Here is a 16,066-nt window from a genome sequence, read left to right as displayed (position 1 = left end):
CATTTGACAAATTGTTGATGGTAGAAGTGAGCCGTTGATGATTCCACTGCCAACGGTGACATTAACCACTCCACCAGCAAGAAAATAAATTACCATTGGAAGGGTGTAAACCTGCGGTTCTTCGACTTCAATGAGAAAGAAAATGAGGGGAGGCATAAAAGGCACGGTGATAAAGGTTAAACTGACCCCACAGTGCGAGGGTTCTCTCAACACGTGATATAACTCTTAGGGCTAGACTTTCCCTAAAGGCCCTCAATGCCCAATTGCTTGCTGAGAAGCACCGCTAACATTCGGCGAGAAAGGCTGGCGAGAATTTCTATTTTTATCTTTAAAGTAAGTAAAACTAATCGCCCGGTGAGAAAATGGGCGTTGCACACTCATTGCCGGCTGTTCCCTTGGCGGGTAAGTTAGCAACATGGGCGGTCGTTACTGGAATGGACATTAAGTTGTAAAATTTAGTCCGAGGCTGCGGATGGGCCTACAGAGGGGGGATAAACTTTTTTAAAAATTCATTAAAAAAAAAATAAAAACGTACAAAGCATTCCCAAGACAGTTTTAAACTTAATTGCCCGTTTAAAATTTTTTAAAAAAGAACCTTTCACTGACCTTCCTGTGCAGGGTCTCCCCCTTACCCCCCTTTTTAAGCAGCTTTTACAGGGCGGGTCTCTCGGCGATCTAGACGCCGGCGGTTGAGGCCAAACTTACGCGCTGGCTGCTGTTCTCGGCGTTGCACGTGGGCGGTTTGGTCCCGGCGGGCGACTTCAGATGTGGGCGATACCATGAAAAACTTACATGGAAACTCTCGCCGGGCGAAAAAAACCAGCTGTACCGCTGAGAAAATCGCCGGCAATGAAGCCAAAAGTCTGGCCCTTAGATTGGTGTCATTTGGTGTTCCCTCAGTGTGTAGTAATTCTCAGTGTTATACGAAGAACATCTGAACACATTCCCAAGTAATGAGGCAGTGCTGACACTTATTCAGGGCCTTATGTGAATCATGATATCCAAAAGATTAACACTTCTTTTTCGAGTATTCCTTGTTCTTATTGAATTAACTGTTTTCGCCCACTTCCAACCCACCCATTCCATTGAGCGACGTCATTAGATGAACGGATTGTTGTGCAGAGGTCATTGGAAAAGATCTGATGCTGCATCTTCTGTAGAATTCACCAAAATGTTAACATTTCAACCCATAGGAGTACGGTGAATGAAAACCACCGGTTTCCCCTCCAGTAAACTTCACCAATTTATTTTAAAGCGAAATACCGGGATGCTGGAAATCTGAAATAAAAACGGAGAATGCTGGAAACACTCAGCGGGTCGGGCAGCGTCTGTGGAGAGAGAAACACAGTTAGTTTTTCGGGTCTGTGACCCTGCGTCAGAACTGGAAAACGTTAGCGATGTAACCGATTGTAAGCAAGTGTAGGGGCCAGGAAAGGGGCAGGGGAGGAAAGAACAAAAGGGATGGTGTGTGATAGGGCGGAAGGCAGGAGAGAGTGAATGGTTGTCCCTTTTGTTCCTGGCCTGCATTTTCTGTTTTTATTTAGCTGAATATCGCTGAAGATAGTCCAGAGTCCAATTCCACTTCTGTTTAATCTAAGGTTTAGTCTGTACCTCCCTAAAATTCTTCTTTGTTTCAAAAATATCGCAGAAAGGTCTCTTCGGTGGAAGGGGCACCACAAATATGTCACTGAGCCTGCAGAGGCAGCTTGATTCTCAGCTGTACAGCAGTTGTGTTGCTGCGATTGGCCTAAGTGCCGGAGACAAGAAAGATCAGTCTCGGTTCCTCCCATGATCACTGTTGAGTGACCCAGAGTGGAAAGTGCGCAGGTGTAGGTCTTGGGTAAGAGCAACACGGTGCTTGACTCTGATGCCATCCGTGGAGAAATAACTGGTCGGGTTGCCAACTTTGGTTGGATCAAATCCCCCTGGGATATCTGCGCTCCTCTAATTCTGCCCTCCTGAACATCCCTGATTATAATCGCTCAACCATCGGTGGCCGTGCCTTCTGCTGTCTAGGCCCCAAGCTCTGGAACTCCCTGCCTAAACCTCTCCGCCTCTCTACCTCTCTTTCCTCCTTCAATATGCTCCTTAACACCTACCTCTTTCACCTGCTCTAATTTCTACTTATGCGGCTCGGTGTCAAATTTTTAGCACATAACACTCCTGTGAAGCGCCTTGGGATGTTACACTATGTTAAAGGCACTTCACCGTGGACCACTTCCCATATCTCAGGAGTAAAAGAGTGTTTGAAGACCAGGCTCTCAAAACTGCCACCAAGCTCATGGTCTACAGGGCTGTAGTAATACCCGCCCTCCTGTATGGCTCAGAGACATGGACCATGTACAGTAGACACCTCAAGTCGCTGGAGAAATATCACCAACGATGTCTCCGCAAGATCCTACAAATCCCCTGGGAGGACAGACGCACCAACATCAGCGTCCTCATCCAGGCTAACAACCCCAGCATTGAAGCACTGACCACACAGCTTCGCTGGGCAGGCCACATAGTTTGCATGCCAGACATGAGACTGCCAAAGCAAGTGCTCTACTCGGGGCTCCTTCACGACAAACGAGCCAAAGGTGGGCAATGGAAACATTCAGAGTCTCCCTGATAAAGTGCGACATCCCCACTGACACCTGGGAGTCCCTGGCCAAAGACCGCCCTAAGTGGAGGAAGTGCATCTGAGAGGGCGCTGAGCACCTCGAGTCTCATTGCCGTGAGCATGCAGAAATCAAGCCAGGCAGCGGAAAGAGCGTGCGACAAACCAGTCCCTCCTACCCCTTCCCTCAACGACTATCTGTCCCACCTGTGACAGAGTCTGTGGCTCTCATATTGGACTGTTCAGCCACCAAAGAACTCACTTCAGGAGTGGAAGCAAGTCTTCCTCGATGCCGAGGGACTGCCTATGATGATGATATAAAGACAAGTTGTTGTTGTTTCATCACATGACCTCCCGCCTCCAACTGCCCTGCCTCCACGCTCCCGCCATTGGTAAGCCAACACGGCGAACCTTGCTGCAATTGATCAATAATGCTGGCTACACTGACCAACAAGCCTCAGTGCTCTAGAAACTGCTCTATTTGTTTTACCAGAGCCTGTATGTGCCAGGGGTGCTCTGCTTTCTGGACACTTGGGGCCCTACTGTTGTGAGGCTGGTTGGAGTGACTCGGGGGAAGGAAATTTCCCTGTGTGATTTTCCTCCTGAACTGCTCGCAGGAGTGTCTGGGAGCTTAAGCTTTAGTTCCAGGAGACTCCCGGACAGTGAGGGTGGGTTCTCAGACTTGGGGAATGGCCACAAGGTGAGCTACCAAATTGCTCCTGGTTCCCATGGGAACAGACAGCCGTCAGAGTCAGAAAAAGACAATTACTAAAAGTGCATTCTACAGGTATTTGGAATGAAAACCGGTTCAAGGTCTCCACATCATCCATATTGGGGGGGGGGGGGGGGGGAAGAGCGATTTTCTGCCCTGTTTGAGAGATAAAGAAACATCTTACAGAGCAAATCTTCATGTGGAGGAAAAGTTTCAACTTCCTGGCTTGAGAGTGTGACAGAGGAAACTAGTCCTGTAACCAAAGTAAAGGGAGTTGTGGTCACCACATTGGCCATCGGCTCAGACTGACCTTTACCTTGAGGCGATTAACCCGCCACATGCTGTGACCGTACAAAGTTATGTGAACAAGGCTAAATCGTTGAATTCTCAATTGTGATTTATTTTCCACAGAGTGGTAAGACAAGAAGAAAAGTCCTTTGCAATAGGGGTCCAGTTTCTGCTGCTGAGGATGTTTGGTGAGTACAATTCATTGAGGAACAGTGCTCATTGCAAAATGCAACACAGTCTGAGGGTTGAGTGGAAGACATTTCTCTTATATCTCCATTTGGAATTTGTAATCTGATACCATATAGAGTCTCGGTTAACCTCCCGCCAGTTTGGCTTCTCCGTCCATTAAAGAGGGGAACAATGCCAAAGGTTGATGGCTCACAAATATAGAAACAAATATTGGCACAGAAGCAAGTGCGGTCGAAGATTAGAAAACGTCCCATTTCACCTTTGGTAGTTGGGCTCAGATTTGGAATAAAATCATGAACCTGAGTTTGTCATCAATGACTGATATTTATTGCTGTGGTGCTCAGGAACCTTTCCTCTTGTATGAACATAGGCCTGTACCTGTGTATATAAAAATATGGCGGTGTAGGTGTGAGCTGCATTCCGCTTGATTTTTCTGATCTGCTTTTCTCCTCCTGACTGCAGCATGGTTACCAGCTCCTGCTTTGTTTGGAGCTGTCATCGACTCCACGTGCATTCGCTGGAGTAAGAAGTGCACTGGAAAGAGAGGAGCGTGTAGTTACTATGACAACAATCTGTTGCGAAGCCGGTATGTTGTCATTTTATCTTTTCAAATTGGAACAGTGGACAATTGTCCAAATGTTTCCTTTAAAGAATGTTGAAATTTAAACTTCAAAAGGTACAGCACAGGTAGGGTATTGTCGAGTATTTTGTACATTTTTCCGAGCAAAGTTTAATTCTAGACACGTCAAAACTACAGAAAGCCATTTTATGCAAATAATTTCTCATTCCCTCCATACACAGAACCAGGTACAGTGTTACATAGAAACATAGAAACATAGAAAATAGGTGCAGGAGTAGGCTATTCGGCCCTTCGAGCATGCACCGCCATTCAATGAGTTCATGGCTGAAAATACAACTTCAATACCCCATTCCTGCTTTCTCATAAGAACATAAGAACATAAGAATTAGGAACAGGAGTAGGCCATCGAGCCCGCTCCGCCACTCAACAAGATCATGGCTGATCTGGCCGTGGACTCAGCTCCACTTACCCGCCCGCTCCCCATAACCCTTAATTCCCTTATTGGTTAAAAATCTATCTATCTGTGATTTGAATACATTCAATGAGCTAGCCTCAACTGCTTCCCTGGGCAGAGAATTCCACAGATTCACAACCCTCTGGGAGAAGAAATTCCTTCTCAACTCGGTTTTAAATTGGCTGCCCCCGTATTTTGAGGCTGTGCCCCCTAGTTCTAGTCTCCCCGACCAGTGGAAACAGCCTCTCTGCCTCTATCTTGTCTATCCCTTTCATTATTTTAAATGTTTTACCCCTTGATCCCCCTAGTAATAAGGACTATATCTAACTCCTTTTTGAATATATTTAGTGAATTGGCCTCAACAACTTTCTGTGGTAGAAAATTCCACAGGTTCACCACTCTCTGGGTGAAGAAGTTTCTCCTCATCTCGGTCCTAAATGGCTTACCCCTTATCCTTAGACTGTGACCCCTGGTTCTGGACTTCCCCAACATTGGGAACATTCTTCCTGCATCTAACCTGTCTAAACCCGTCAGAATTTTAAAAGTTTCTATGAGATCCCCTCTCATTCTTCTGAACTCCAGTGAATATAAGCCCAGTTGATCCAGTCTTTCTTGATATGTCAGTCCCGCCATCCCGGGAATCAGTCTGGTGAACCTTCGCTGCACTCCCTCAATAGCAAGAATGTCCTTCCTCAAGTTAGGAGACCAAAACTGTACACAATACTCCAGGTGTGGCCTCACCAAAGCCCTGTACAACTGTAGTAACACCTCCCTGCCCCTGTACTCAAATCCCCTCGCTATGAAGGCCAACATGCCATTTGCTTTCTTAACCGCCTGCTGTACCTGCATGCCAACCTTCAATGACTGATGTACCATGACACCCAGGTCTCATTGCACCTCCCCTTTTGCTAATCTGTCACCATTCAGATAATAGTCTGTCTCTCTGTTTTTACCACCAAAGTGGATAACCTCACATTTATCCACATTATACTTCATCTGCCATGCATTTGCCCACTCACCTAACCTATCCAAGTCACTCTGCAGCCTCATAACATCCTCCTCGCAGCTCACACTGCCACCCAACTTAGTGTCATCCGCAAATTTGGAGATACTGCATTTAATCCCCTCGTCTAAATCATTAACATGTTAAACATAGCCAGTCAATTAACCACTTTGCCAATTATTCATATTTTCAGCGTTTAGGGCACTGAAACCTGGGCACCTGCTCTCCAATCTGACCCCGAGAATCGCAGCCCCAATTAGTCTGAGGTCAGCATGACCAAAGAAACGCTATCATTTTGAAACTTCTATTAAATCTCCCTTTACCTTCTCCAGTGGAAATTGCCCCAGTGTCGCAAGTCTCTCTTCATAACTAGAATTCCTCATACCTGGCGTCATCCTCGTGAATCACATCCACCATCATTTGTAAAATCCAATATCAAATACACATTTAATATAACTGCAATAAATTCACCCTTCACAACTAGACTCCCTTCTTCCTCCTGAGTGGCCCAACATTTTAACTTTTACTTTTTATATGCTTTCCCTTTTCATGTCCCTACTACACATTTTATGTTCTTCATAATTACCCTTAGTATTGTTCACCCTAAGTTTCAAGTTCCAGTTTAATTTTAATCTCTCTTTACCCAGGTCCCTCACCTCGGGCTTGAAAAATCCCATTTTGCACATTCAATTTGTGTCAGTGTAAGTGAGTTCGTTAGGATTTTTTTAGTTTCGTTTTTTTTTCCAAAAGGAGGCGTTACCAGCCACCTACGCCCGTTTTGGCCATTAAGGCCACTTTGGACAGCTAATAGTTAATCCAAACTAACTTAGGCCAGCGTATGTGGCCACTTGTGGCCGCACAGAAAACCCTTGCGGAGAGTTAAGAAATCAGCGTAGGTAGCCAGAGATCGGGGCGGGAAGGGAAGCGGAGAGGACCTTGCAAAGCACTAAACAAAGCACAACAAGCAGTAAGCATTTAAGAAAACATAAAAACATTCAAGAAGAAATAAAAAATAAAACTAAGTCCTACCTTCATATCAAAACTCTAAACAAAGCACAAAAATAAGCATTCAATAACAAATAAAAAATAGAAGGAAGCGGAGATGACGTATACCTAAAGCACCAAGACTTACAAAGCACTAAACAAAGCACAAAAAGTAATAAACATTCAATAACAAATAAAAAATAGAAGTAAGTCCTACTTTCATCTCAAAACGCAAGACACTGTTCATCTGCACTTACTGATTCCTGGTATTGTATTACTGATGTACAAAATTCTAAATAAGTGACAATGCCCTCTGAACAGCAATTACTTACAATTCTTCACGTTTACAATGCGTTCCACAGTGGGCCCGACCGGTGCGGGAGACCACTCGGCCAGGGATGGGGCGGCAAGCATCAGGTCTCTCCCACACAAGCTGCAGGACGTGCTGGGTGCGAGGAGCTACTACGCATGCGCGCGCACTCTAACACGCATGTGCATACGTCCCGGCACTGTTTTCAGAGCCGGGACCGTAGCTCCGCCCACAATCCACTGGCCACGCTGCGCCAAGCCCTGGGTGAGGCAACACAGCAGCCAGAATCGGAGGACATTTTTTCGGTGCCCTTTTCATCGTACAAAAACGGCACAACTCCGGTGAGTGCGCCAAAAATCTGTCGGGGTCAATTTTGAGCCCCATATCACTAAATGTTCCCTTTATCTTTGAATCTTCACAGTCCTTTTCAATCCTTACACTGAACCTGACAAAGTTATGATCACTGTTTCCCAATTATTTTCTTACTCTGATCAGTTATTTGTCCCATTTCATGTTCCCAGATCTCAATCAAGCAATGCTTTTATCCTTGTTGAACAAGAAACATCCTGGATCCATTCTAAAAAGGTGTTCCCCACTTTGACCATAGAATCTTACAGCACAGAAGGAGGCCATTCAGCCCGTTGGGCCTGTGCTCGCTCTGTGAAAGAGCAGTCATGCTTAGTCCTACATCCGTAATCCTGCAAGTTCCTCATCTTCAAGTCACTGTCCAACTCCATTTTTTAATTATTATGAAATCAGCTTCCACCACTTTTTCAGGCCGAGTGTTCCAGATCCCGACAACTCTCAGAGTGAATACATTGTCCTCATCGCCCCCTCTCGATCTTTTGCCAATGATTTTAAATCTCTGACCTTTAGTTGTTGGCCCACTCAACAGTGGGAATAGTTTATCTCTACTCTCTAATCATCTTGAAAACCTCGATTAGGTCATGTCTTAACCTTCCCAATTCCAAGGAGAACAGTCCTAACTTTTCCAACCTTTTCTCATAACTGAAGTCCCTCATCCCTGGTAACATCCCGGTAAACCTCCTCTGTACCCTTTCTAAAGGTCTTTACATCTTTCCTGGAGTGTGGTGCCCAGAATGGTCCACAATACTCCAACCAGTGATTTATAAAGTCCCAGCATGATCTCTTTGTTGTTATATTCTATTCCTCTATTCATAAACCCAAGTAACTCATGAGCTTTTTAACCACCTGAGCAACTTGTCCTTTAAGGATTTGTGTATACGGACACCAAGCTCTCTCTGCCCATCTACACTTTTCAAAACCGTACCATTTATAGCATACTGTCTTTCCATATTAGTTCTCCCAAAGTGCATCACTTCACACTTCTGCGCATTGAACTCCATCTGCCATGCTTCTGCCCATTTCTCCATCCTGTCGATGTCATCCTGAAGCCTATAACTATCTTCATAACTCTCTACTACTTCCATCTTCTTAATAAGCCTCCTGTGTGGCAGTTTGCTGAAGTCCTTCTAAAAGTCCATATATACAACTTGTACTATATAATCTTGAAATAACCTTCTCTGTTATCTCATTGAAGAATTAATTCAAACTAGTCAGACACGCTTTACCTATAACAAATCCATGTTGGCTCTCCTTGATTAATCCATGCTTTTCCAAATGAAAATCTATTTTGTACGTGATAATGGTTTCCAATAACTTCCCCACTGCCGATGTCAGACTGACTGGCCTGTAGATTGCCAGTTTATCCCTCTCCTCTCCTTGAATACACAACATTAGCAACCCTCCAGTCCTCTGGCACTACACCTGTATCCAATGCGGAGTGAAATATTCTGACCAATGTCTCTGCTATTTCTACATTTGCTTCTTTCAGTAACCTAGGATGCATTCCATCTGGAATTAAGGGGCTAGAAATTCGCCTCCTTTGCGCTTCCCTTTCGTGCCTCCGGGGGGCAATAATGGGGCGTTACTGGCTTTGCAACTGGGCATGGCGAGAGTATCGACGCCCGCGAAATTCTTGTCGAGGTTTGCGGTGGCAGTAAACCCCTAGCGCCACGATGTCCTGTACCTGGAGATCATGACGTAATCCTGCTGCGCAACGCGTTGTGCATCATCCAAATCATTGATATAGATTGTAAATAGCTGAGGCCCAAGCACCGATCCTTGCGGTACCCCACTAGTTACAGCCTGCCAACCCGAAAATTACCCGTTTATTCCTACTCTCTGTTTTCAGTCGGTTAGCCAATCCTCAATCCACGCTAGTATATTACCCCCATCCCATAAGCCCTAATTTTATTTAATAACCTCTTGTGTGGCACCTTATCAAATATCTTCTGAAAATCCAAATACACCACACCCACTGGTTCCCCTTATCTAATCTGCTAGTTACAATCTCAAAAAACTCTAACAGATTTGTCAAACATGATTTCCCTTTCATAAATCCGTGTTGACTCTGCCCAATCCTATTATTATTTTCTAAGTGCCCTGTTACCACATCCTTAATAATAGATTCTAGCATTTTCCCTATGACTCATGTCAGGCTAATTGGTCTGTAGTTCATCGTTTTCTCTCTCCCTCCTTTCTTAAATAGCGGGGTTACATTAGCTACCTTCCAATCTGTGGGAACCGTTCTAGAATCTATGGAATTTTGGAAGATGACAACCAATGCATCCACTATCACTATAGCCACCTCTTCCAAAACCTTAGGATGTAGGCCATCGGATCCAGGGAGTTATCTGCTTTCAGTCCCATTAATTTCTCCAGTACTATTTTTTTACTAATACTAATTTCTTTCAGTTTCTCATTTTCGCTAGACCCTTGGTTCTCCACTATTTCCGGCAGGCTTTTGTATCTGAAGACAGACATAAAGTATTTGTTTAATTTCTCTGCCACTTCTTATTCCCCATTATAAATTCTCCTGTTTCAGTCTGTAAGGGACCCACATTTACTTTCACTAATCTTTTCCTTTTTACATACCAAAAAAGCTTTTATCGTCTTTTTATGTCCCTCGCTAGTTTACTAGTTTATTAGTTCGTCTCTCTATCCATTACTACCCTGTCCATAACTTTCCTCTCTTTTAGTGTAACCTTCACCTTATCTGTTTCCTTTGTAAAGACCAATGCAAAGTACTCATTTCATACTTTTGCTATGTCCTCTGCCTCCACATGAAGATTTCCCATTGGATTATAATAGGCCAATCATCTTCCCCAGCCAACTGTTTACACTTTATGTTTATAAAATGTTTTAGGGTTCAATTTAATGTTGCCTGCTAATCTTCTCTCGTAACCTCCCTTTGCCTCGCGTATTAACTTCTTCAACTCCCTCCTGTACTTTCCATAATCTTCCTGGTTAGTAACTGAATCGTGTACCTCCCGTTTCTGTTTTATTTTAACTTTTATTTCCTTTGTCATCCAGAGCGCATTAGCTTCGGATGCTCTATCTTTCCCTTCAAAGGAATATGTCTAATTTATACCTGAACTATCTCTTCCCTGCATGCCCTCCATTGCTCCATTACTGCTTTACCATGAATCGCCTTCTCCAATCTACCTATGCTGGGACTCTTCTTAAATCTCTGGAATGAGCTTTTCCCCAGTTGAGTATATTGACCGTTGATATTTTCTGGTCCCTTTCCATAATGACTTTAAACCGACTTATGTTGAGCTCACTGTTAGCTAGATGATCTCCGACTGTAACTCACTCCACTTGACTCAATTCCTTTACCAGAACCAGATGCAACACTGCTTCCTTCCATGTTGGACTGCAGACATACTGATCGAGAAAGTTGTCAGAAATTCCTCTCTTCTCCTTCACCTTCCCTACTCACAGCATTATGTTTTACCCAATCACTATTAGCGTAAGTAAAGTCTCCAAATATTACTGCTCTATTTTTGTTACACGCCACACCACACTTCACCACACGGACTGCAGCGGTTCAAGAAGGCAGCACCTTCTCGAGGGCAGTTAGGAACCAGCAATAAATGCTGGCATTGCCAGCGATGCCCACATCCCATGAATGAATAAAAAAAAACATTTGAAATTTGCTGACAGATTTGCTCATCTATCTCCTTCTCACTGTTTGGAGCTCTATAAAAAAAAACTCCCAAAAATGCAACCCTGTTTCTCAACTCAAGCCAAATAGATTCAGTACCAGAACCATCCAGTATGTTTTCTGTTTTGAACTGTAACATCATCCTGAATCATTACTGCCAGGCCTCCTCCTCTTTCATTGCTGAATACTTGGTAACCAGGAATATTTAGAACTAATTCCTGGTCTTGTTTGAGTCACGTCTCTGCTAATGCAACAGCTGCATAATCCCATGTGGCAGGTCTCCAGTCGTCCTGGTTAACCCTTGCCACTGGATAAAGGCCTAGCTCTGTTAAGCCCGTGTGGTGGCTGATGTGCAACGGTCACCCCACGTTTAAAAAATCCACACATAGGCATCTTCCACCCCTTCAATTGGAGTTCAGGACTGGAATATCGGTCCTTCATTGAAACATCTGTGAACTCATCCCTTTTGGTGTGGAAGCAAGTCATCCTTGTTCGAGGGACCGCCTAGGATGAATCCCATGTAGCAATTTGTGCATGCCGCTCACCAACCTTATTAGTTACACTACGGTCATTGACGTATATACAACTTAATATCTCCTTCATCGCTTTTGCTCTTTTCCTCAATCTGGTCCCTTCAATTTTTCTGATATTTCTAATTTTACTGTTGTTTAGATCTCTCTCTCCTCTGATCTCATTTCTGCTCCCGTCTGTTATTTTCTGGTACCCCTCCCCCTGCCAAATGAGCTGAAACAGAACCAGGGGTCACAGTCTGAGGATAAGGGGTAAGCCATTTAGGACCGAGATAAGGAGAAACTTCTTCACCCAGAGAGTGGTGAACCTGTGGAATTCTCTACCACAGAAAGTAGTTGAGGCCAATTCACTAAATATATTCAAAAGGGAGTTAGATGAAGTCCTTACTACTCGGGGGATCAAGGGTTATGGCGAGAAAGCAGGAAGGGGGTACTGAAGTTTCATGTTCAGCCATGAACTCATTGAATGGCGGTGCAGGCTAGAAGGGCTGAATGGCCTGCTCCTGCACCTATTTTCTATGTTCTATGTTCTATGTTCTAAACCCTCCCCAACAGTACTAGTTAACCTCTCAGACAGAATATTGGTCCTGGTTTTGTTCAGGTGCAACCCGTCCATCTTGCACAGGTGGCCTTTCCCCCAGAACTGGTCCCAATGCCCCAAGAATCCGAAACCCTCCCTCCTGCACCACTTCTCCAGCCACGCATTTACCTGCACTATTATCTTGTTTCTATACTCACTGGTAGGTGACACTAAGAGTAATCCTGAGATTACCACTTTTGAAGTCCTGTTTTTTAAACTTTTTCCTAGCTCCTGTTACTCAGTCTGAAGGACCGCCACACTTTTTCTACCAATGTCATTGGTCCATATGGACCATGACCTCTGGTTGCTCCCCCTCCCCTCGCAGAATGTCCTGCACCCACTTGGTGATATCCTGGCACTAGGGAGGCAACCCACTACGCAGGAATCATGTTTGCGGTTACAGAAACCCCTGACTATCGAATCCTCTTTGACTATTGCAATTCTACTCTTTCTTTTTCCCCTGTGTGCAGCCAAATATTCCATGGTGCTGGTGGTTTGATTCTTACTGTATTCCTTCAAGGAGTCATCACTCTCCCAGGTATTCAAAACTGAAAGCTAGTTAGTGAGTGCCACTAGCATGGGGGTTCCTGCACAATCTGTGCCTTCCCCCTAGCCAGTCTGATGGTCATCCATTCCCTCACCTCCTGCACCTTCTGTAGCTTTGGGATGACCAACACCTGGAACGTACATTCGAGAAAACTCTCAGACTCCCGGTTAGCCTGCAGTGACTCCAGCCGCTTCTCAAGCTGCGAAACTCAGAACTCGAGCTCAAGCACCGGGCAGCACTTCCTGCACACATGGTTATTCAGGACGCATGCGGAATCCTGGAGTTCCCACATAGAACAGGATGTGTATACAACGGGTACCAGCTGGCCTGCCACGGCAATCAATCAGCTGTAAATCACTGAGACCCTGACTCCTGGAATACTTGACACTGAACTCTAAAACTAAAAGACACTGACGTCTAAGACATTGACATATGACATTCTAAGGAACTGACCTCTCAAAGACTGAGATATTAATATAAGAACATAAAAACATAAGAAATAGGAACAGGAGTAGGCCATTTGGCCCCTCGTGCCTGCTCCGCCATTCAATAAGATCAAGGCTGATCTGATCATGGACTCAGGTCCACTTCCCTGCCCGCTCCCCATAACCCTTTATCCCCTTTTCGTTTAAGAAACTGTCTATTTCTGTCTTAAATTTATTCAATGTCTCAGCTTCCACAGCTCTCGGAAGCAGCAAATTCCACAGATTTACAGCCCTCTGAGAGAAGAAATTTCTCCTCATCTCAGTTTTAAATGGACGACCCCTTATTCTAAGATTATGCCCCCTACTTCTAGTCTTCCCCATCAATGGAAGCATCATCTCTGCATCCACCTTGTCAAGCCCCCTCATAATCTTATATGTTTCGATAAGATCATGTCTCATTCTTCTGAATTCCAATGAGTAGAGGCCCAACCTACTCAACCTTTCCTCATAAGTCAACCCCCTCATCCCCAGAATCAACCTAGTGAACCTTCTCTGAACTGCCTCCAAAGCAAGTATATCCTTTCGTAACAATGGAAACCAAAACTGCACACAGTATTCCAGGTGTGGCCTCACCAATACACTGTATAGCTGTAGCAAGACTTTCCTTCTTTGAAACTCCATCCCCTTTGCAATAAAGACCAAGATTCCATTGGCCTTTCTGATCACTTGCTGTACCTGCATACTAAACTTTTGTGTTTCATGCACAAGTACTCCCAGGTTCCGCTGTATTGCAGCACTTTGCAATCTTTCTCCATTTAAATAATAACTTGCTCTTTGATTTTTTTTCTCCCAAAGTGCATGACCTCACACTTTCCAACATTATACTCCATCTGCCAAATTTTTGCCCACTCACTTAGCCTGTCTTTGTCCTTTTGCAGATTATTTGTGTCCTCCTCACACATTGCTTTTCCTCCCATCTTTGCATCATCAGCAAACTTGGCTACAATACACTCGGGCCCTTCTTCTAAGTCGTTAATATAGATTGTAAATAGTTGGGGTCCCAGCACTGATTCCTGCGGCACCCCACTAGTCACTGATTGACAACCAGAGAATGAACCATTTATCCCGACTCTGTGTTTTCTGCTAGTTAGCCAATCCTCTATCCATGCTAATATATTACCACCAACCCCGTGAACTTTTATCTTGAGAGTCTATACTATAGAGTAAACTAAAAATACTGGAAATTAAATATTTAAATCTAAAACACGATGCAAACTACCATCAAATAAATTTCAACAGTGAAAAAATGAACAATTTAATAAAACAAACTAACATTTATCTGTTATCACCAATCCGTTTCCTCTGAGCACTTTTGAATTTCTTTCTCGTATTCCACGCCCCGTTCGTGTTCCGACACTAACTTTCGCCGCTCACACTGTTTCCCACAGGCTCTCCCACTGCTCTCACTGACTCTCTCACTGTTCCCCCTCCCTCTCTCTCTCTCTCTCTCTCTCTCACTGTTCCCCCTCCCTCTCTCTCTCTCACTGTTCACCCACCCTCTCTCTCTCTCTCTCACTAATATGTCCTTACTATACAGTATAAATGCACACGAGGCCCATACTTGAGAGAAGGTCACTCTGTGACCAGTAACCTTTATTCCAGCACTGAAGTGAAAGTCCAGGTTAGAAGTGTCTCCCACAAGTTCGCCCCCTGTGGTCAATGTTCTCACAGTGTACAACTTAGGTCAGTTTATACATGGGTTACAATGCCAGTTGAATACATGACATCATCTCCGCCCCAAAGTCTTATTGGGATCACAGGTTAAGTCTCTCTGGTGGTTTACGCTCCCTTGTAGAGCGCCTGAGTTGGGGCTCCGGTTGTTGGGCGCTGGCCTGAGTATCTGCTGTTTGCGGTGCCTCAGGCCTGTCCGGACTGCCCACAATGACTGGGCTCTCTTCCACTTGGTTCCGGTGTTTGGTCACCTGTGGTGGAGTGAACTCTACATCATGATCTTCCTCTGCTTCTTCTATGGGGTTGCTGAACCTCCTTTTTGTTTGATCCACGTGAATGCGGCAGATTTGTCCATTGGTAAGTTTAACCACCAGAATCCTATTCCCCTCTTTGGCAATCACAGTGCCTGCGAGCCATTTGGGCCCTGCGGCATAGTTGAGGACAAAGACAGGGTCATTGACATCAATACATCGCGCCCTCGCATTCCTGTCATGGTAGTCACATTGTGACTGGCGCCTGCTCTCAACAATTTCCTTCATGGTGGTGTGTACAAGGGATAACCTGGTTTTGAGTGTCCTTTTCATTAGCAGCTCTGCGGGTGGAACCCCTGTGAGCGAGTGTGGTCGGGATTTAGTGGCCAACAGGAGGCGTGATAAGCGGCTTTGTAGGGAACCCCCTTGGATTCTGAGCATCCCCTGTTTGATTATCTGCACTGCTCGTTGCGCCTGGTCGTTTGAGGCTGGCTTGAACGGTGCCGTTCTGACATGGTTGATTCCATTTCCTGCCATGAAGTCCTGGAATTCATTGCTTGTAAAGCACGGGCCATTGTTGCTGACCAAGACGTCCGGTAGACCATGGACGGCGAACATTGCCCGTAGACTTTCTACCGTGGCAGAGGATGTGCTTGAATTAAGAATGTCACACTCGATCCATTTGGAGTAGGCATATACTGCAACCAAAAACATTTTTCCTATGAAAGGACCTGCATAGTCCACATGGATGCGTGACCATGGCTTGGCGGGCCAGGACAGGGGCTAAAGGGGGGCTTCCCTGGGCGCATTGCCCAGCTGGGCACACATGTTGCACCTGCGAACACAAAGTTCC

At 45.0% G+C, this 16,066-nt stretch overlaps 1 protein-coding gene across 1 annotated transcript in view; it reads left to right on the top strand.

The window, feature by feature from the left end:
- LOC139265791 (solute carrier organic anion transporter family member 2A1-like) overlaps nt 1-16,066 on the top strand; it is a 163,372-nt gene that overhangs the window by 113,242 nt on the left and 34,064 nt on the right. The window contains exons 12-13 of the mRNA XM_070883220.1: nt 3,723-3,787; nt 4,251-4,374. Coding sequence (XP_070739321.1) covers nt 3,723-3,787; nt 4,251-4,374 — 189 coding nt within the window. The remainder of the gene's footprint in view (nt 1-3,722; nt 3,788-4,250; nt 4,375-16,066) is intronic.

The sequence above is a fragment of the Pristiophorus japonicus genome, chromosome 6 (assembly GCF_044704955.1).
Source record: "Pristiophorus japonicus isolate sPriJap1 chromosome 6, sPriJap1.hap1, whole genome shotgun sequence".
Taxonomy (NCBI): Eukaryota; Metazoa; Chordata; class Chondrichthyes; family Pristiophoridae; genus Pristiophorus; species Pristiophorus japonicus.
The sequence above is the reverse complement of the archived record's forward strand: the minus strand, read 5'-3'. Positions and strand labels throughout refer to the sequence as shown.